The sequence below is a fragment of the Musca vetustissima genome, unplaced genomic scaffold (assembly GCF_032173495.1).
Source record: "Musca vetustissima isolate MV318-11 ecotype Yass unplaced genomic scaffold, APGP_CSIRO_Mvet_v1 utg35050, whole genome shotgun sequence".
In the NCBI taxonomy this organism is placed as follows: Eukaryota; Metazoa; Arthropoda; class Insecta; order Diptera; family Muscidae; genus Musca; species Musca vetustissima.
The window spans coordinates 561-22312 of record NW_026872884.1 but is presented as its reverse complement, the minus strand read 5'-3'; the positions used below and the strand labels follow the sequence as shown (position 1 = coordinate 22312).

Here is a 21752-nt window from a genome sequence, read left to right as displayed (position 1 = left end):
TAGATCATATAGGGCCCTAGTCTAAACAGGCAATTTGAAATCGGAAAATGGGCTTAAAATTATAAGAACTGTCTATAATGTGGTCTCTCGACATCAATATATTTAATTTTAATTTATAATAAGATTATATTTATCCATTTAGCTCAGCTGATGCCTTGATTAACTGTCAAAGTGCGTAATTTCTATTTGAATTCGATGTGCAATGCTGCCAACCATGTGAAATATTATATGGAAAAACTTGACAGATGATCGAGACAAAAACAAAGGTTGTTGTGACACCGCTTGATTAACTTTCAAATGGTCTGTTCCCGTACTGCAAGAATCTACTAATTTTTAATATTTTCTTCTGGAACAGACCAAAAATTGCGTAATTTCTACTTGAATTCGATGTGCAATGTTGCCAAACATGTGAAATATTATATGGGAAAAGTTGACAGATGGTGATACATCACCTTATTATTGCATTTTTACTATTTTCTTCGATATCATATGGTCTGTTCCAGTACTTTTTTAATAGTAAATCTAGTAAAAGGGAAACATTTCAAAATTGCTCTCAGAGTACAAACTAATTTGAAAAGTTCGGGAACGCAAATCTAGTAAATATGCCAAAATTAGATGGCAATATTTCAAAATCAACATAACAGCCAATCAGAAGTAGGCATTCCTGTTTACCATTTTTACTCGACCAAATTTCTCGAGTAAAAAGTTTTCAAATAGAACGCCATTTTGTTTTTTACTATCTTAAATTTGAGTCAATGTTTTACCAGTTTTGTGGCTTGAGGAACGGTTTTCGAGTAAAAAATTGCAAAACATGTAAAATGAGTAGATTCTTTTAGGTTCTGGAACGAAACTATAAAGAAAAATTTATTATAGTAATAAAAACTACATGGTACAATTATAAAAGGTAACAGCAAGTCCCAACTGATTTGATTCCAACGTAATACTAGTGTCAATATGAATTTGACAAATTATGTTTTTAAAAATCACCCAACAGGAAAATTGGTAACGCATACAATTTGTAATTGTTGTTTATTAAATGTGCTCCCGTATTCAACTTACTCAATCTGCCTGCTGGGAAAGTTTGAGGAAGCAGATTTTTCTTCAAGGAACAACTCGCTATTCCCTGCATTTTCATATGTGTTACACATATATATGTCAATGGCTTAATTATAGGAAAGATGTGGAAGCGATAGAAATATAAATTTGATAGATATTCATTCATGTTTTTCAATTTTTATTTTGAGGATTCGAAAATTTTGTTATTGCGAAAATATTTCATTTTCCAAATAAAAATAATTTGATGATAATTTGTTTGTTTGTTTACAATTTTCTGTCAAATGAGTTGACACTAGTAGAACTTAAAACAACAAATTTCCATGTGGTTGTTGTATCGTTTTTTGTACAACAACACTTGCTGTTACCTTCTATTATTATACTATGCGATTCCCTCAAAGATAAAAGTCGACTTCAACTTTTTGATTTTTCAAAACAAAAAGTCGATTAATCGATTAGTCGAAAGTCGATTTACTTATCCCTACTCGATACTGGGTATCTTCAGTAGGCTCGGTTCTCTCGATACATATTTTTTGGATTTTTTGGCTGAAAATTTTTAGAAATTTAAATCGAATAGGAGAATTTTGTGTTAATTTGTGAATAAACCAAACAATTAAAAATATTAGCAACAAACACAAACAAATCAAAAGTGCAAAAATGTATTTACTAATTGTATTTGTGATAAATTTCATTTATAATATTAAAGGTAAAGGAAAAAAAGTCAATCTAACTAATGGTGAATTTGAATGGAGAATAAGAAAAAAAACGAGAAATGGAAAGAAATCAAGTCCAATTAACACCAAATTAAAAAAAAATAAGATACAAAGCTCAAGATACACAATACATATGTATGGGATAAAGCGAAAAAAATTAAAAAAAAAATAAACCACAAATTTATTCAAAGTGAAAAAAATAATAAACAAAAAAAATTAAACAAAGAAATATATTAAATTGTTTATAAAGGCTGATCCTTTTTTATTCCTTTTAAAAGGAGGAAGAAAACGAAAAGAAAAAACGCATTAAAATTCAGCTCCAAGTGTTCTGTTCGTTCGTTCATTTGTTCAGCTGTGTGTTTGTGTGTGTGTTGGTGTTATTCTTTTTTCTAAATGGATGTCCATGACTCCAATGTGTGTGTGGTGGATAGAGATTGAGGATGTGATGTGATGAGATGGTTTGTTGTTGTGTATGGATGGATGCAAGCACCAACAGCAGCCAGCCAGCCCCCACTTTTTGGTGGCAAAAGAAGAACAAGCACAAGAATATTCGTGGCACACATATACATTTGGTGGATATGGATTCTATGTGGTATTTATAATTTTGCATGCGTTCCCCACAATGAGCAAAAGAGCAAAATTGCTAGCTGAAATGTTCCTCCTGTTGTTCTTCTTGACTAAATGTATATATATATATATATATGTATGAGAGCATGTCCTCCGAATGTTGTGTTTATCCTACATAACACTGCGAAAAGAGAAGAGATGAATCTCGTTGTTTGCCATGAATCTCAGTGGAGAGCAATAACAAAAGACGACCTCCCCCCCAACATATTCATTTGTACACAATGAATGGCATACTTGCTGTTCTCGTTCGCTCTCTCGTGTATCTTTTCTCTCTGGGGGTTTCTTCTATTGTGTTGTCATTGTTTATATGGGTGATGAGAGAACGACAACGACGACCAGCAGCAGTACAATAACATAACATATTTAGTAGAGCAGGCCGAATTATGGGGCCTTTTTAGTAAATTAATTTATGATTTACGATTTTTGTTTTTTTTTCTTTTAATTTCCTGTATTTCCAATTGGAAATATTTAATAAAAGATAAGCCAAATGTATTAATAAAAATTAACAAAAATTATTATTCCGTTTTTTAGAAAGCAATAGGAAGTAGACAAATATCGTTTCCGATTCTAGTAAAGTCTGACAAAGTAAAACAAGTCTTTAACTTTGACCTGGCCGAATTGCTTTCACTCTCCACCATGACGTCGATATTCAAAATACCTAAAATCGATGGCAACTTTAATATGGAGGCTATGTCATGGTAAATTGCTGCCAGACGAAAACGAAATAAAAATCTACAGACATTCAATTTGGATAATGGGGCCAATACTTAGAACATAGCGAAAAAGACACTTGACCTTTGAATGGGGGCTGGTTGGAAACATAGACCTATATTGGAAATCTTCTGTGAGGAAGATGTTTACCCACCAAGGTTCCAAAATACCATTTTGTAAAACTAAACTTGATATGAGTGATCAAAAATTTGGAACTGCTCTAGTGAAAACGATTATATTTATACCCTTCACCACACTATGGTACAGGGTATTATGTCTTTGGGCATATGTTTGTAACAAAGGAAACGAGATAGACACATGGTCCCTGTTGAGAATATGCATAGAATCACTTTTTAATTCGATTTATGCATGTCCGTCTATCTGTCCACGTAAAATTGTAAACAAAGTATGGGCCGCATTTTTGATTCGAATTGCATGAAATTTGGCACAGCTCATTTATTTGGCCCAAGGACAAACCCTATTGAAATTGTGAAAAATCGGTTCAGATTTAGATATAGCTCCCATATAAATTTTCGTCCGATTTTAGGTAAATGGTGCACCAAATTCCTTATCGATTTGCACAAAATTTGGCATAGCGAACTAAATTAAGTCTAGAGTGAATTGTGTTAAATTTCGTGAAAATTGGTTCCGATTTAGATATAGCCCCCATATATATTTTCGTCCGATTTTAGATAAATAGTTCACCAAATTCCCTTTATATCCTTCGATTTGAAATTTGAAATTTGGCATAGCGTACTGAACTGACTCTAGAGTTTCGGGAATATGGGTTTAGATTTAGATATAGCTCCCATATAGATATAGCTCTAGAATGATGAGTGGTGAGTTTCGGGAATATCGGTTTAGATATTGATATAGCTCCCATATATATTTTCGTCCGATTTTGTGTAAATAGTGCACCAATGTCCTTATATATCGTTCGATTTGCACATAATTTGGCATAGCGTACTGAATGAAGTCCAGAGTGAGGTGTGTTAAATTTCGTGAAAATCGGTTCAGATTTAGATATAGCTTCCATATATATTTTCGTCCGATTTTAGATAAATAGTGCACAAAGATCCCTTTATATCACTCGATTTGCCCGAAATTTGGCATAGCGTAATGAATTGAGTCTAGAATGTTGAGTAGTAGGTTTCGGAAAATCGGGTCAGATTTTGTTATACTTCCCATATATATTTTCGTCCGATTTTAAGTAAATAGTGCACAAAGGTCCCTTTATATCCTTCGATTTGCACGAAATTTGGCATAGCGTAATGAATTGAGTCTAGAATGATGTGTGGTAAGTTTCGGAAAAATCTGTAAAGTGGTGACATGATAGGGTCTCCGTGTGAGAGATAGAGTAAAAAAGTGATTTCTGAACCAGTTTTTTGAAAACCACCTAAAAGTCGAACAAGGGTTCATTATAGTCCCTTACCAATCCTGTTCCAAATGATGGGCTACACTTTTAGCTCTCCAAAATAAAAATACCAAATTATAGTCAATTCGGTTAAAAACATGTCTATAATTTCCTAAATACGGAATATTGGTGGCTATAAAAAATAAGATCGATATAGAGAGATTGCACTCTATGCATGCAAGAACTCCGTCGGAAAAAGCTGGGGGGCTAAAACCATCGACTATACATTGGTTGTATAACACGGTGGTAAGATCCATCATTTCCTATGGTTCTCTTGTTTGGTGGCATTGCTTGCGCCACGACATCGCAAACTAAACAGGGTACAAAGAGCCGCCTCGATTCTAATAACTGGAGCCGCGAGAAGCATCCCACAAGCAGCTCTGAACGCAATGCTGAACTTAAGGCCTCTGTGTCTCAGCTTTGTCAGGCAGGGGGTAGTGCCCTAAAGCTGCAAGAACAAAATCTATGGCGAAATTGTACCTAAACTAAGTGACTATATATCACCAGTCCTGAGATTTGACGATGTAGATGTAGTTATCCCTAGCAGAGACGACTGGAACCGTAGCAACCCTTCTCTGGAAGGTCTGGCTTTTTATACAGAAGGAAAAAGATGGAAGAAGGTTGGCGTCTACTGTGAAAGGCTAGACCTTGAGCTTATCTACAAGCTGGATAGCGACTGTAGTGTTTTCCAAGCTGAAATCTTCGCTATTTGTAAGGCAGTGTAATTGATGAAAAGTCTGGATGCAGAGATCGTTGAACCGGTGACTATCATTGAGTATAGTCAGGCGTCTCTTAAAGCCATCAAATCCTGTAATATCAAACCTGAGGTCGTCCTCGAGTGTAGAGCAGTTTTGGAAACACTCACTTACAGCTATCGGCTGTGTTGGGTACCAGGACACCGTGACATCATGGGTAACGAAAAAGCAAACGAATTAGCTACACGAGGATCTCAATCTACAGATCTAGCAATCGATTGCTCAATCAAACCACCAATCTGTCATCTTTTTCGGAACTTTGAGGCGTTCTTTGACGAACGAGCCAATGAACTCTGGCACAACGGACCTACGTGCAATGTGTCAAGATCTGGCCGACTCTGTCAACCAAGAGAACAAACTCACTGTTGAACCTGAGCAAAGCTGAAATTAGAGTAATAACAGGAGTCATTACTGGTCATTGCAATATCAGGGTCTTTACCAGTAAATGGGACCATTATGTTACTGATTACTGCAGACTCTGTGCTGACGAGGAGGAGGCGGAGACAGTTGAACATCTCCTGTGTCGCTGTCCAATTTTGGCCTACAGACCGCACAGACTAGTGGGTGCTCACATTCCACCATCTCTAAGCTTCTTTTCAACTATAGAACCTGCTTTAATCCACAACATCATTAGAAACCTAAAGTTGTTAGGAATTTATCAATTTAATTAGTATTTTGTTGGCGCCCAAAGTGGGTCTACATGACATTTTTTCTCCATTTTTTACGTCCAGTAAGTAGAAGGCTCGCTCGAAACCCGCGTCGCAGTCGCCGAAAAATGACTCGTGATCAATATTGCATTCGGCAAATATTGAAAAATGAGCTCGGGGTAAATTTAATTAGTATTTTGTTGGCGCCCAAAGTGGGTCTACATGACATTTTTTCTCCATTTTTTACGTCCAGTAAGTAGAAGGCTCGCTCGAAAACCGCGTCGCAGTGGCCGAAAAATGGCTCGTGAGCAATATTCCATTCGGCAAATATTGAAAAATGAGCTCGGGGTAAAGCCATTGAAATTCCAAAAAAGTGCAAGAACTTACACCGCAACAGAAAGAAAATAGACTTAAAAGAGCTAAAGAGTTGCTTCGCTTGGACGACAGTGGTGAACTGCCGAATTTGGTTTTCTCCGATAGGAAAACATTCGTTGACCAGCAGTTCGAAAACAAACAAAATGATCGTGTTTACTTGCCAAAGAGGTCAGCTGAAAATGTGCACCTTCGGTTGGCCACCGAAACTCAAGCGCCGGCCATGGTGATGGTGTGGGCCGCCATAACAGCCGATTGTCGCTATCCGCTCGCAAACACGCTTCATTTCCAGCGCACAATGGCCACCAAAATCTCCGGATATCAATCCGTTGGACTATTGTGTCTGGAGAATTTTGTAAAGCATGGTTGGCACTAAAAATACCAAAGTGTCGATCTGCATTTTAAGCCTTTAGATATTGCAAAATGTGTGGCGCCCAACGTGGAAGCACAAAAGGAATATTTTTTTTTTAGAAAATTAATAAGACATACACGACCGATATATTTTCTCTTATAATATTTCACCTTCTCTTTATATATTTCACCTTCAACTTCAATAGTGGTCAACTGTAGTGGCCCCCAATGCGAGATAAGGAACAAATTATTTTTATTAAACATTCTGATATATAGTGGCGAAAAATGTAGCATTTAGGATAAAAATTAATGCCAATTAACTTATTTTCTCTTATATTAATCCAAATATGAACATATATCACCTTCATCGTAAATAGCCGTTGTAGTGGCGCCCAACGCGAGGTAACGAACAAATTATTTTTATTAAACATTCTGATATACAGTGGCGAAAAATATAGAATTTGCGATAAAAATTGATGCCATATTAATTTCTTCAGAATATGGTGGCGCCCAACGTGGCCCCACGCGACTTTTTTAACGTCCAGTAAATATAAGGCTCGCAAGAATTAATGTTTATTTTCGTTCAGTCACTTAAATTTGGTAAAAAAGCCCCATGGGAAAATATTGCAAAATGTGTGGCGCCCAACGTGGATATTCACCCAAAATTTTATATATTTTTATTAAACAGCTTGAATTTGCGATAAAAATATATTTCATATCAATTTTCAGAAATTTGTTGGGGCTCAACGTTTCCCATGTGTGGCGCCCAACCCGAAACAACGAACAAATTATTTTTATTTGTGATCGAAATAGATACCATATTAACATGATTAGAATTTTGTTGGCGCCCAACGTGGGCAATACGAATTTTTTTCATGATTCATTTTATTACGTTTCATATCATGTGACTAGCACGCTAGCAAGGAATAATGTCTATTTCTCCTCAGTTACCTAAATTGTTGTAAAAAGGCCCCCTTCGAAAATTTTCTCAATCTTCCCAAATGTGACCACTGCTGCTCATCAAGCCATGAGAATAAAAATTGCAAAATGTGTGCTATTGAGCAACTGAGAGTAGGTGGGTGGATGGTGTGTGTGTGTTTGTTTTTTTTTTATGCTGCACTGAGAATATTCGTTTTTTGTTGTTGCTGTTGTTGTTGTAATTATTCTTGTTTATGGCAAAGAGATGATGTTGTTGTTGTTTGGTGAATCCACCAGGCTTACATTTGCTCTCAATAGGGGATGTTTGTAGATATGGTGAACGAGCGAGCAAGTGAGCCTTGTGTGTGCTCTACATGTGTGCGTGTGTGTGTTGGTGTATACAAGTGTTTGTGTAGCGGATATGTCAAAGGATATATGTCACAAACACAATGTTATTTCTTGTTTTCAAATAGTCACACACACGAATGCACGCATACACATTTGTAGCCACCAACATATATTTCAACATTCTACGCCCACTCCCCCACATGGACGGCGGGATGACAGCAGCAGCAACACAAAAAATGGAATAATATAAAATATTACAAGTTCTTATGGAAACAAACGAAGTTTCAATATATACAATATTTTTTCGGAATAATAATCATAAAGTCTCCCCGATTGTGCCCCCTCTACCCTGCAGCTTGTCTTTCTCTGGGAATCATGTTGGTCGGTCGTATAATGTTTGTTGTTGTTGTTTTTATTATGCATTTTTGCATTTTCGGGGAACGAAAGAAAAAGTCAAATGTGCCACACGTACACAAACATAACCAGCAACAACAACAACACCACCGACACCAAAAAAGAAAATGTGGAACATGGCCTGATGAGGAAATTTTGTGCCCCACCAAGCACATCGAAGAAGAAAGGAGGGTGGTGGTGGCCAGGGAATAATGATTGCTTGCTGGCTGGCTGACATACAACTTGTAACATGTTTTAATGGGCCAACAAACATCACAAATGGTGTTGCTTGCTGTCCATGTTTGTAGATTGGTTTTGCCGTTGTTGTTGGTGGTGGTGGCGGTGGTGCTGTCGTTATGCTTCAGTGCATTTGTTGTTGCTGTCATTCTGTTTTGTGTTCTTTTGGGAACCATACAACAATGTAACCGAAAACATGTCGCACATGTGCACCATGTTCAACTATTGGGAAACTAGCTGGAATGGAAAATATATAACTGCTGCTCATGTACATTCATCCAGCCAACTAGCTAGCCAGCTACCCATCTATCCCGTCGATCACTCAACCATATAACATGTGGCTGCATTATTTTGTAGTTTTCTGTTTGTATGTTGTTGTTGTTTCCTGTGTTTAGCTCCCTCTCAAAATAAAAACCCTAAATAACAACGGCAACGACACCAACAACAAAAAATGGCACACACATTTTCAAATTTTGTCACAAAATATTGAGGGAAGGCCTCCATGGAGTAGCTAGCTTGCTGGCTAGATGTGTGGGCTTGTAACACACATGTTTCTTTGGTATTTGACACCTGAATATGTTTTGTGTGTGTGAGTGTTTGGTTATGTTGTCACTTCCTCTCTACCAGCACCACCACCATCATCCATAGCATCCAAGTGCAAACTGCTGGGTACTTTTCCCCCCAATTTAATGATGAAAATATTGTTGTTTTCTTTTGTATACTTGACGTTGTTTTCTTGTAGTTGTTGTTTTTGTTGTTGTCATTCAAGTATGTTTTAATGTGACACATGTGTCGAAAATTTGAATTGCATTTGTTTTGTTGTTGTTGTTGTTGTCGACCGTTGAAAAATGAAACACATAAAAAGGTACCACTTTTTAACCCTTCATTTCAATGTCATTTACTTTTGTTCGTTTTGTTTTGGGTTATTTAAAAACTTAACGAAAGTCATGAGCCATATGATGTGAAGGTCTATATCTTAAAATAGGATTCTAGAAGGTTTAGAATTATAATCTCAGCCATAAGACTAATGATATGCACTTTGATACAATTAAAGCAATGAGCGGAGCTGTATAGTCGAACGGAGGCGGAGGATCATATGATAACCTAGACAGTTCATTCCGACGATTATGAAATTGTCAATGTCTATATTCGCCCGTTAACAGTATTGGGGGCAGTTATAATCCATCTACTGCAGGGAGATAATAAAATTCTTCTTGGCGATTCTCGCGGCATTATTGACTAGGAATCCTCTACCAGGGTCACTGCTAACATAGACAGTTCATTCCGACGATTCTGAAATTGTCAATGGCTATATTCCGCCCGTCAACAGCATTTGGGACCAGTTATCATCCAGGCCTAATCCATCTACTGCAGGGATATAATAAAATTGTTCATGGCGGTTCTCGCTGCATTATTAACGAGTAATCCTCTACCAGGGTCACTGCTAACCTAGACAATTTATTCCGACGATTCTGTAATTGTCAATGTCTTTATTCCGCCCGCCAACAGTATTGGGACCAGTTATAATCCAAGCATAATCCTTATACTACAGGGAGTTATTAAAAAAGTTGTTCTTTGCTATTCTCGCGGCATTCTTGACGAGGAATCCTCTACCAGGGTCACTGTTAACATAGACAGTTCATTCCGAAGATTCTGAAATTGTCAATGTCAATATTCCGCCCGTCAACAGTATTTGGGACCAGTTATCATCCAAGCGTAATCTGTCTACTGCGCGGGTGATAATAAAATTTTCCTCGTTGATCCTCGCGGCATTCTTGACGAGGAATCCTCCACCAGGGTCACTGCTAGTCACTGCTAACATAGCAGTCCATTCCGACGATTCTGAAATTGTCAATATGTCAATGTCAATATTCCGCCCGTCAACAGTATTTGGGACCAGTTATCATCCAAGCATAATCTATCTACTGCAGGGTGATAATAAAATTTTTCTCGTTGATTCTCGCAGCATTCTTAACGACGAATCTTCTACCAGGGTCACTGCTAGGTCTTTGAGCTCTCCTATCACTTCATAGCTCCTCCCGTAAACTTCCAAAGATGACTTTAAATTTAGACCACATTTCCATTCTGGTCAGTGTAGCTATTTCGTGGAGCCAGATCAATGTACATTCATGAATTACAATAAAGCCAATTGAAACGGCTTCACAAAATTCATTGAGGACTTCTTAAGTCCTCCTCGCGGCATTCTTGACGAGGAATCCTCCACCAGGGTCACTGCTAGTCACTGCTAACATAGCAGTCCATTCCGACGATTCTGAAATTGTCAATATGTCAATGTCAATATTCCGCCCGTCAACAGTATTTGGGACCAGTTATCATCCAAGCATAATCTATCTACTGCAGGGTGATAATAAAATTTTTCTCGTTGATTCTCGCAGCATTCTTAACGACAAATCTTCTACCAGGGTCACTGCTAGGTCTTTGAGCTCTCCTATCACTTCATAGCTCCTCCCGTAAACTTCCAAAGATGACTTTAAATTTAGACCACATTTCCATTCTGGTCAGTGTAGCTATTTCGTGGAGCCAGATCAATGTACATTCATGAATTACAATAAAGCCAATTGAAACGGCTTCACAAAATTCATTGAGGACTTCTTAAGTCCTATGTCGACACCCGTATATGCCAGAAATGGTGAGAAAATATTCCATGAATTTTTTCTAATAGCGGCATGAAGCGATCCGCGGATCAAGCGATCAGTTATCCGGAAATGCAAGAATCTTAAACAAGACTTGCAGCACCTATCACATCCAGCGAGGAAGAAGCAATTATCTCCAAATCTAAGCTGTCTGAAGCCCATGCTCCAGTTATCATCCAAGCATAATCCATCTGCAGCAGGTAGATAATCAAATTGTTCTTGGCGATTTCAAAGCTCATCATGAGATATGATTTTCTCGCCTTCTAATTTCGCTCCCATCAACGAGGAATCCTCTACCAGGGTCACTGCTGCGTGTTCGAGTTTTTCGGACATTACTATAGTCTGCCCATCGCTCATTACGCACACTTCCTGGTAAACACAAGTTGCCAAGATTCAGTCCATTTTTCAATCCCCAGTCCATATTCCCATCCTGGTCACTGTAGAGAAACCCAGCTACATCGTGGAACTCGACCAGCGTGCATTCATTGAGAACTTTTTGAATTATATGCCACCACCCTTTTGTGTTAGAAATGGTGAAAAAATATTTCGTAAAATTCTTCTAAAAGCGGCACATTGCTTCATTCCTGCAGGCATCAAATTTTCTATCCAGTGCCTCCAGATTGGCACAGCAACGCCACCAACTTTGTGCCGAAAGCCCCCATTGACGAGAGAATCCCGCAGCTAAGCGGTGAAATAGATTCTGTTGTCTTTGAGCATAGGCGTTCTAAATGGTTAGAACACCTTTACCACTGCAACATAAATTCCAAACAGCTATAGTCTACAATTAAGAGTATATCTGGTTCCAAAAGAAATAAACATTTTTCCCTGCCATTTCCTTCAGCATTCAGATACCAAAAATGTAAATTTGCAGTTCTGCCGCCAACTCATTGAGCATCCATCTTTGCAGAACAGGATCAAACGAGCAATTATACGGAAATGCAAGAATCATAAATGAGGCTTGCAGCCCCTATCATACACATCCAGCTAGGTAGAGACTATTATCTCCTAATCCAAGCCACCCAAAGCCCTTGGTCCAGACGGCATTTCCATGTTTATGTTAAAGAAGCTTGGCGCTAAATTGATAAATTATCAGATCAAAATCCTCGAATTATTGATGTCACAGTTGGCAATTTCGGATATTTAGAAAGTTGCTCGGATTATTCGAATTCTAAAGGCAGACTAATGGGGAATCCCGATTCTCTTCTTTCACCAAATAGCCAAGGTATTAGAGCCCCTATTGCTTCCGTCCCGGAGATAGTTTTTCATTATTGCTACCCATCAACATGGTTTCAGGGAAACATATATCACAATAACGGCTTTGCATGAAATTACTTCAAAGATTGCGAATGGCTTCATTTAACAGACCTTTATGTAGCTTTAGATCTGTCCAAATGTTCATTCCGAGATGATATCCGACATCACAAATTCCAACCTTCCGAGTGTTGACTTGCCAATTATCTTTTTGGTCATCAAGCGTGAAGTTCCGTGGCCAGAAATCTAAATAACACAATGGGAGTCATGCAAGGCGATGACCCATCTCCCAACACCATCCTGCAATTTTTTTTCTTTCTAGGCAAATCCACGCCTTCTATGACTCTTTAAACTTTTTCTTTAAAAAATGCACGCCTTCTTTGACCCTTGGAACGTTCTCTTTAAAAAATGCACGCCTTCTATGACCCTTGAAACTTTTTTTCTTTAAAAAATCCACGCTTGAAACTTTTTTCTTTAAAAAATCCACGCTTCAAACTTTTTTCTTTAAAAAATCCACGCTTGAAACTTTTTTCTTTAAAAAATCCACGCTTCAAACTTTTTTCTTTAAAAAATCCACGCTTGAAACTTTTTTCTTTAAAAAATCCACGCTTGAAACTTTTTTCTTTAAAAAATCCACGCTTGAAACTTTTTTCTTTAAAAAATCCACGCTTGAAACTTTTTTCTTTAAAAAATCCACGCTTGAAACTTTTTTCTTTAAAAAATCCACGCTTGAAAAATTTTTTTTTAAAAAATCCACGCTTGAAACTTTTTTCTTTAAAAAATCCACGCTTGAAACTTTTTTCTTTAAAAAATCCACGCTTGAAACTTTTTTCTTTAAAAAATCCACGCTTGAAACTTTTTTCTTTAAAAAATCCACGCTTGAAACTTTTTTCTTTAAAAAATCCACGCTTGAAACTTTTTTCTTTAAAAAATCCACGCTTGAAACTTTTTTCTTTAAAAAATCCACGCTTGAAACTTTTTTCTTTAAAAAATCCACGCTTGAAACTTTTTTCTTTAAAAAATCCACGCTTGAAACTTTTTTCTTTAAAAAATCCACGCCTTCTATGACCCTTGAAACTTTCTTTAAAAAAATCCACGCCTTCTATGACCCTTGAAACTTTCTTTAAAAAATCCACGCTTGAAACTTTTTTCTTTAAAAAATCCACGCTTGAAACTTTTTTCTTTAAAAAATCCACGCCTTCTATGACCCTTGAAACTTTCTTTAAAAAATCCACGCTTTCCAGACCCTTGAAACCTTTCTCTTTAAAAAATCGATTCGAATTCGCCCTCACTCTGTCAGCATTGATTCGCAAAGATCTTCGTCATCACAACAAACCGATAACAGTAACATGATTGCCAATTCGACCAGAAACACAATGATACGACCCGTCATTGTAATTATGAAGGGGAAAATATGGTCGGTGAACTTATAATCATATTGAACATAGGATTATTCAGATCTTCCGATCTGACTACTACAACAAGATTTCACACCTCTAGACCCGTATTATATGGGTTCGACATAACTTAGCATTGGTTAAGAAACCACCACACTTCTGGATATTAAATTCGAGTACAAAATATATATTTGAATAAATACTCCGGGAATATGTTGTTTAAAACAAAAAACATTTCATAAAATCCTTTAACTAACTGAAATCATTTCTCTTTCCGCTCTTTTCAGATGCCCTTGCTGCCAGCTCAACACAAATGATCAACGCCCATTGTCGCGACTACAATGGCAAGATGTACGAGACTGGGATGCATTATATGCCCGGTCCAGATTCGTGTCGTTTGTGCATATGTGATAGTGGTCTGCCGAAGGCCTGTAAAATGGTCTTGTGTGAGGCATTTACCAAATGTAAATCTTTTCAAACCGTGGGATCGGGCAATAACTGCTGTGAGGTGATTTGTCTCGATGATCAGCTAGCCGATGGTAGTACGGATTTTGGCGTTTGACTAATCGTTAGTGGCATTACTGCCACGCTATCACTGTCGATGATATTTTTCCTTATAAATCGATTTAGACGCAAAAAATTGAGGGCACGTGAAAATCGTCAAACGGCCGAGGATCAACGTAGCATTGTGGGGAGTATAGGGTGAGTTAAGGGATGAAGGTTTTTTTTTGTTGTAAAATAATAATTGATTTAATTTCCCTTTTTTGCAGTTATATTGCTGGCAATATGGGTTATATGGAGGGCAATCTCAGTAGCATGGATTATACATATGGTGGAGCGGCTCATTATCCCTTGTGGAAACCACCAAGTGGCTATTTTCCACGTGGTGAAGCTCCGCCGCCATACGATGAGGCGGTTGCCATATCACAGGCTGAGGCCTTAAGTGCCCAATGTGCAGCAGCTGCGGCGGCAGCTCAGGTAGCTGCCAATCAAAGAGCCACAATGGGCATGAATTCGGTGGAGTTACAAACGGCCGATATGAATCGAAGAGCCCAACAGCAAATGCAACAAATACAACATCATGCGCAACCACAGCCGCAGCCATCGTCACATGGTCCAATGAGTCATCAGACGACGACGGGCCATATTGTGCCCACATTACAGGCTCACGTACTGACGGGGCCATCACCACAGGGCCAGACGACGGCCACAAATCCGGCACAATCACATCAAATTACCCAGAGTACCACCAATTTAATAAATATCAATATAAACAGTGGTGGAAATATTACCACCATAGCCACCGGAGAGAACCATCAACCACCCTATAGTTTACAAGATGAATCGCAGCACCAACAAATGCAATTGCAGCATCATCATCACCAACAACAACAGCAGCAGCAACAGCATCATCAAGCTCAGCAGCAGCAAATGTTGGCTGCCACCACTTCGTCCACCACATGTGTTGGGAATAATGCCAACAATACAAATCGTTTGCACATAGCTCAAAGTAATTCCATTTGTGTGCAGACAATGACACCAATTGTCTCACAACACCAGCAACAACAACATCATCAAATGGCTGCTCTACCCCAACAGCAGCAACAACAACAACCGCAGCAGCAGTCGTCGTCATCATCCGCCACCCAAAGTGTTTTACAGTCAGCTCAAATAATGACATCAACCTTAACGGCAAATGCTTCGACAACAGCCTCCCTAAGTCGACAGCACCAACAACAACATTCTGGTGGAACAGCAGTACAAACATTGGTCGGTTCCAACGATTGTGGTTATAAAAATTGCCATTTGAATGGAACAACTGTGGGGGGCAACAGTAACAGTGGCAATACTGTGTCACGACGTCTGCAGCGAACTGCCGCCGACCAACTACCGCCACTACAACAATATGTGGTTGATGTGGAGGTGAATGTAAGTCAAGGTTCTCATCGAAGTGGGGGTGGTGGTGGTGGCTATCATTCACTGCCACCCTGTTCGTCGAATGGCAACGGCTCGGAAAATGGTGAAGTAATAGCATCTCCCACCCAATTTGGCAATGCTTCACCATCGCCCTCCTCCCTAACACAGGCCATTTCAACACCTGCCATAGATGTGGATGGCTCAGCAGCCACCAATGATCATTTGTCAACATTTTCCACGGCCACAAATTCGGAAAATCATCATCTACTACCCATGGCGACATCGGGTCACAACACTTTGCCTCTACAACATTCACAATCTAGTAAAACATCTAATGGCGGTGGTGGCGGTTCAAAAACTACCTCCTCCTCGGGATCTTCATCGAAACGTTATCATCGTACAATGCCACGTTACTACGCTGTGGCCGATCCCCTAACACAAAATCTCACAAATAGCAAATCATCCAAAGCAGATGCCAAACTCTCGGCTGGCAACTCTTCGGCAAATAGCAACATCTCGTCAGCATCGACAACCTCCTCGTCGAATGCCTCCAACTCCTCGTCATCTTCGAAGAAGCCAACCTGTCAATGCCCCGTACAGCATGTGCCAATGTCGTATATGGGTTCGACCCAGCTCAGCAATGCTCAAAATGCCACCAACAATGCTTTCTTCACTGTCCTTAGCAACAAATTGAATTCTAACTCGTCTGCCTCGAATTCACCCTCACCCAGTCAACATTCATCCACTTCGTCGCGGCTACAAGGAAATTCGAATAGCAATTCTTTGAATTATCAAAGATCGGCAAAGACGACGAACACAACATCACAAGCATCGTCATCACAGCAAACCGATAACAGTAACATGATTGCCAATTCGGCCAACAACACAATGAAACGGTCCGGCAACAATATGAGCGGGGGAGGAGGTCACTGTAATTATGAGGGGAAAATTGCCACAATATCGTCGGGTGAACTTACAACGTCATCAAACAGTCAACAGCAGCAACAACATCATCATCATGGTCATGCCCATAGTCACAGTCACAACCATCATTCGTCATCGTTAATGTTGCCACCACCGCAACATCATGACGATTCTTCGCCCATAGTTTTGGGTCGTGTCACCAAGCGCAGCTCGAGCAGTAGTGGTGATCGTTTACGCAGTGCCAGTAGTGGCAGTAGCCGGGCATCGATGGTTGACAGTACCACCATAACATCGCCAGCTGCTGCTGCCTATTTGAATAGCAAGGTATGTTTGATGTGAGAAATGTTTTATTTTCTCTTTTTTCTTAACTGTAACGATTTTTTCTTCTCTAATTTGTTGTATTTCTTGTGTGACGATTTTTTCTCAAACTTTTTTGAGGTTAACCCGAATCAGACTATTTTAATTTTCGCCTTTTTTCTTCATCTTCAACTATCATAAGTCCCTGAAAAAATAAGTTATAAAGATCCACGCCTATCGTAAGTCCCTGAAAAAAATAAATTTTAAAGATCCACGCTTATCATCAAACCCTGAAAAAAAAGTTCTTAAAATCCACGCCTATTAGAAGTCCCTGAAAAATATTTTTTAAAAATCCGCGCCTATTAGGAGTCCCTGAAAAATAATTTTTAAAAATCCACGCCTATCATAAGTCCCTGAAGATATAATTTTTAAAAATCCACGCCCACTATTACCCTAATATAACTCAGTTAATTTCTTTTAAGTCACATTTAACCTCAAAAGTGTGAAATGTAAAATAACCTCAAAAAATGACATAACCTCAAAAAAGTTTTGAAAAATCCGAATTTTTTGCCTTATCTATTCACTGCATCATATTGTATTTTTTTATATCAAATCTCTTGACGTATTTTTATTGCATTATAAATAATTTAATCTATATATATTATATTTTCATCTGCAACAAAAAATATAAAAAGTTCTCAATCTACCATTTTTTAAAAATTTTATCTCATCATCACCATTTTTTGATTTTACAGAACATTACCTCATTACGCAGACAATAACAATCATCATTTTCTCCTCCTATTGCACTACAAATTTCATATTAAAATAAAAAAAACAATTAGTAGAGACAACTATCCTCTATGTTTTTATGTCCACCCCCACCACCACCACGATCAAAAAACTTACCACCACCTACAACCACAATATTCACCACAAAATTATATCATTTCTCTTCTATGTGTATACTATGTACAAAAAGAAATCCAAACCCAAATAAAAAAGACAATCTGTGTGAAAAAATCAGCTTAAATCCATTTTTCTTAAAACTTTCTTTTTGTGAACGTTTTTTGATGTGGATGGCTTGGCTTTGATGTTTATGTTTGTGTGTGTGTGCGTGCGTGCGTGTAAAAATTGAATCAAAACAACAACATGATGCTCACTGAACTGGAACCACAACATTTCTCCTTTACCAAAAAAACGAAAAAATAAAGGTTGATGCCTATTTAAGTTTTGCCCATGGATCGGGAGCAGGACACCACCTGAAAGGCTATAACAATGATATTATGAATCCAGCCTTACCACCGAAATTACACAAAAGTTTAACGAATTTAAAAACTTCATCATCCGCCGCCTCCTCCTCCACGGGCCACAATAACCACCACCATCAACAACAACAACAACAGCAACACAACAACACTAATGTGATCGCCACATCATCATCATCGGCTACAACAAATACTTCACATCGAAATAATACGTCATCCCACAAAATGAACGAGGGTGGTGGCGGCTCCTCATCAGCAAATTGTTCGAATACCACAAATGGTGGCGCCTATAGTAGTACCCTGAATCCATCCTCCACATCCACATATTTGGCAGCAGCTGCAACAGGAGCATCTTCAACCAACTGTTCCTCTCCCTCCCCCTCCCCCTCCGCTTCCACAACCTCTGTACAAACCATATACACACTAAGTAAACCCTCCTCTTCATCGTTATCGGCTGCCCTAATTGGCTTAACCAACAACAACAATAACACCACAACCACCTGCACACCACCCACACCCTCGAATCGTCACGCCACAAAGGATCATCATGATCACATTATGAAAATACAGCCACCATCATTGACACTACCATTGAGTACTACGTCGACCACATCATCGTTTACCAGTTCCACAAGTAAAATTAACTCTTCAACATTTTATCCCTTGCAAAACAATGTCACCTATACGCTGCCAAAGAATGTGGGAGGTGGTAAGATGTCCCTGAACAGTACCATCAACAGTGTGGTCAGTAAGGTGCCATCGGTGATTAGTCTACCGCCAACGGGTAGCTGTGAATCGAATATCACCAATTATCATGGCCATGGCTATAGTGGTCTATTGGGCGGCGCCAACGATACGGGGGCCTATAACAGTCATCAGTATTTGAATGAAATGCATGGATCGTCGTCGTCGCCATCACCAGCAGCAACATCAGGATCGTCATCATCATCCTCAAAGAGTACTACACTGCCAAAGATATTACGTTCGAAACAGCGTGATGTACACCAGTCCAGCCTCACTCCCTCGTCGAATCTCAATTGTAATACATCATCTAATGGTGGTGCAGCAGCAGCGTCGTCATCGTCTACTTCGTCCTCCTCCAACAATTATGCGGTTTCGCAATGTTCTATGCCAGCTTATCCCAAACAGTATACTGCCAATTCTTCCTCCTCCGCAAATAACTCCTGTAACTCCTCCGCAAATGGTGCCTCATCTACTACTGCCAACAACAGCGGCAACAGTAATAACACCAATTCCCAGCAACAACAACAACCAACCAATATAAATAATATGCAAACCCAAACAATAACATCCACATTGGCTGTTAATTATTGTCCAGAGGATTCTCATTTGAATGCAGGTGGTGGTGGCGCCCATCACAATTCTCCGTCTAATAGCAGTAATAAAACAACATCTGGTGGTGGCCGTTCGCCATCATCCTCCTCCACCACCAATTCGCATTCTCAAACCAAACAATTACCAGTTTGTACCACATCCAAAAATTGTCTAAATCCCAAGGAGCATTTTCTACCCAACGATACCAGTTTGGATGATGATTATCTAAGCGAATGTGAAAATTGTAAAATCGCCCAAAGCTCAAAATACTATTTGAATGCGGAACAATTGACCAGTGTTGGAGGTGGTCCCCAGGAGACAATGACGCTACAGCGTAAATCATTGGAGGAATGTAAAGATGAGCCGGAAACAGGATATTATCGTATATCGCATACATTGCCAACAAATTCTAAAAAGAATGCGTAAGTATGGGACATTTTAATAGAAATAAACAACAAATGAAAGACCCTAGAAAATACGTATTACAAAATCAAAGGCCTTAGTCCTGGATATATTTTACATTCATTTTAATATTAAAAATATAGTTAAGAATTTTATGACACCATATGTCCCAAAAGAAAATATATATTTTTAAATCCAAGCCCTACAAAAAATATATATTAAATATTCCAAGGTCAGTATAGGTCCTTTTATTATTTAAATCCAAGCCTCTCGCAGGTTTTAAAAAATTAAAGATCAGTTTTTAAATCCAATTCTTTCAAAAATATATTAAAACCCCCGTGGCCACCATAGACCCTCAAGAATATATATTTTCAAAATCAAAGCCCCTCAAAGGCCTTTCAAAAATTAATTTAAAAAAATATTTAAAAAAAAATCCACTCCTATCATAAGTCTCTGAAAATATATTTTTAAAAATCCAACACAAAAATGTGTATTACTTTTTTAATAGTCAATAATTAATTATTTCTTTTCCCTCTATCCAGCCCCGTCAAAACTAATAATCGTGATCAATGGTTTTCAACTATACCAGCTGCCAGTTCATCGTCCGAAGAGGATATCAATGAATGAGATTTAACACATTTTCTTTAGTATTTAATAAAGACATTAGAAAGAAAATAAAGCCAAGCAGGCAAGCGAGCAAGCGAACGAATGAACGAGCGAGTGAGCCGAGCCGAGCAAGAAAGCAGCTAATCAAGTAAGCAGCTAAAGTTTAAAATTAAGGCAACAAAACACAAAACAAATTTAAATTTAAAACAAAACAAAAAACGCATACCAAAGTTCTATACAAAAGAAAAAACAAATAGATGTTGTTAAATTACAATTTAAAAAAAATGAATTAAAAAAATAATAACAAAAAAACACATGGTATCATTTGCAAATCCAAAATAAAATTTAACAAAAAAAAAAAAATTATATTTCAAATGAAATAAACAAATAGCGAAATAGTAATATATGAATTTTTAAATAGTTCATAGAGAAAAGTAAAAAAGAAAACAAAATAAAGAAACAGAATACATGGCAACACATACACAAATACCAATAATACCATATAACGACAGCAAACAAAAAACGTTTATGAAATAATGTAAGGTTATGAAAGACACTCACTCACAGGACATTGTGTGGAGAGCTATTGAACAGTTCTATCTTTCATGTAATGAGTTTGAAATTTTGATACGTATACAACGAGAGGATAGTGGGTATACCCAAATAATACTTTTTTGTATAATATATCAATGATCCAATAAAATACCAATAACGGTGCCATAGAACGGTTCCCTTAAATTTTTGATATTTTCAGAATTGTGAATGCGTTTTTCAATCGTATTGTATGTAATTCTGATAAATCTGCCTACACAAATTATTGATATTGATCCACTATTTTGTAACGTCCCTATATTTCGGTATTTTGAAAACATTTTCCAAACAAATTCTGATGGCATAGAAAATGTCCATATTAAAAATTATGAATATTGATCTAGCTATTTTGATAAAGACCCATATATAACCGTATATTCCAAACTTAAGTACGACTTTTTAGTAATTTGATATTTGAGTTTCTTATTGGGAAAATGAAAATAAATCGCCTCACCAAAAATTAGCAATATAAGTTGACGGAGTGGTATTTTAAAAAATTTCTTCAACCGAATTGCCTATAATTTCATATTTTCTGTTCTGAAGATGTTGAAACATCCATACCAAAAATTAT

General features: G+C 38.0%; 1 protein-coding gene across 1 annotated transcript; it reads left to right on the top strand.

The window, feature by feature from the left end:
• Window positions 1-4783: 4783 nt before the first annotated feature.
• LOC133321213 (putative uncharacterized protein DDB_G0277255) lies at window positions 4784-20662 on the top strand. Its single transcript, XM_061530305.1, is given in 7 exon segments — window positions 4784-4952; window positions 14129-14543; window positions 14612-15351; window positions 15553-17006; window positions 18194-19481; window positions 19701-20004; window positions 20527-20662. Coding segments are annotated over 7 exon segments (4455 nt in total). The 3' UTR covers window positions 20612-20662.
• Window positions 20663-21752: the final 1090 nt, after the last annotated feature.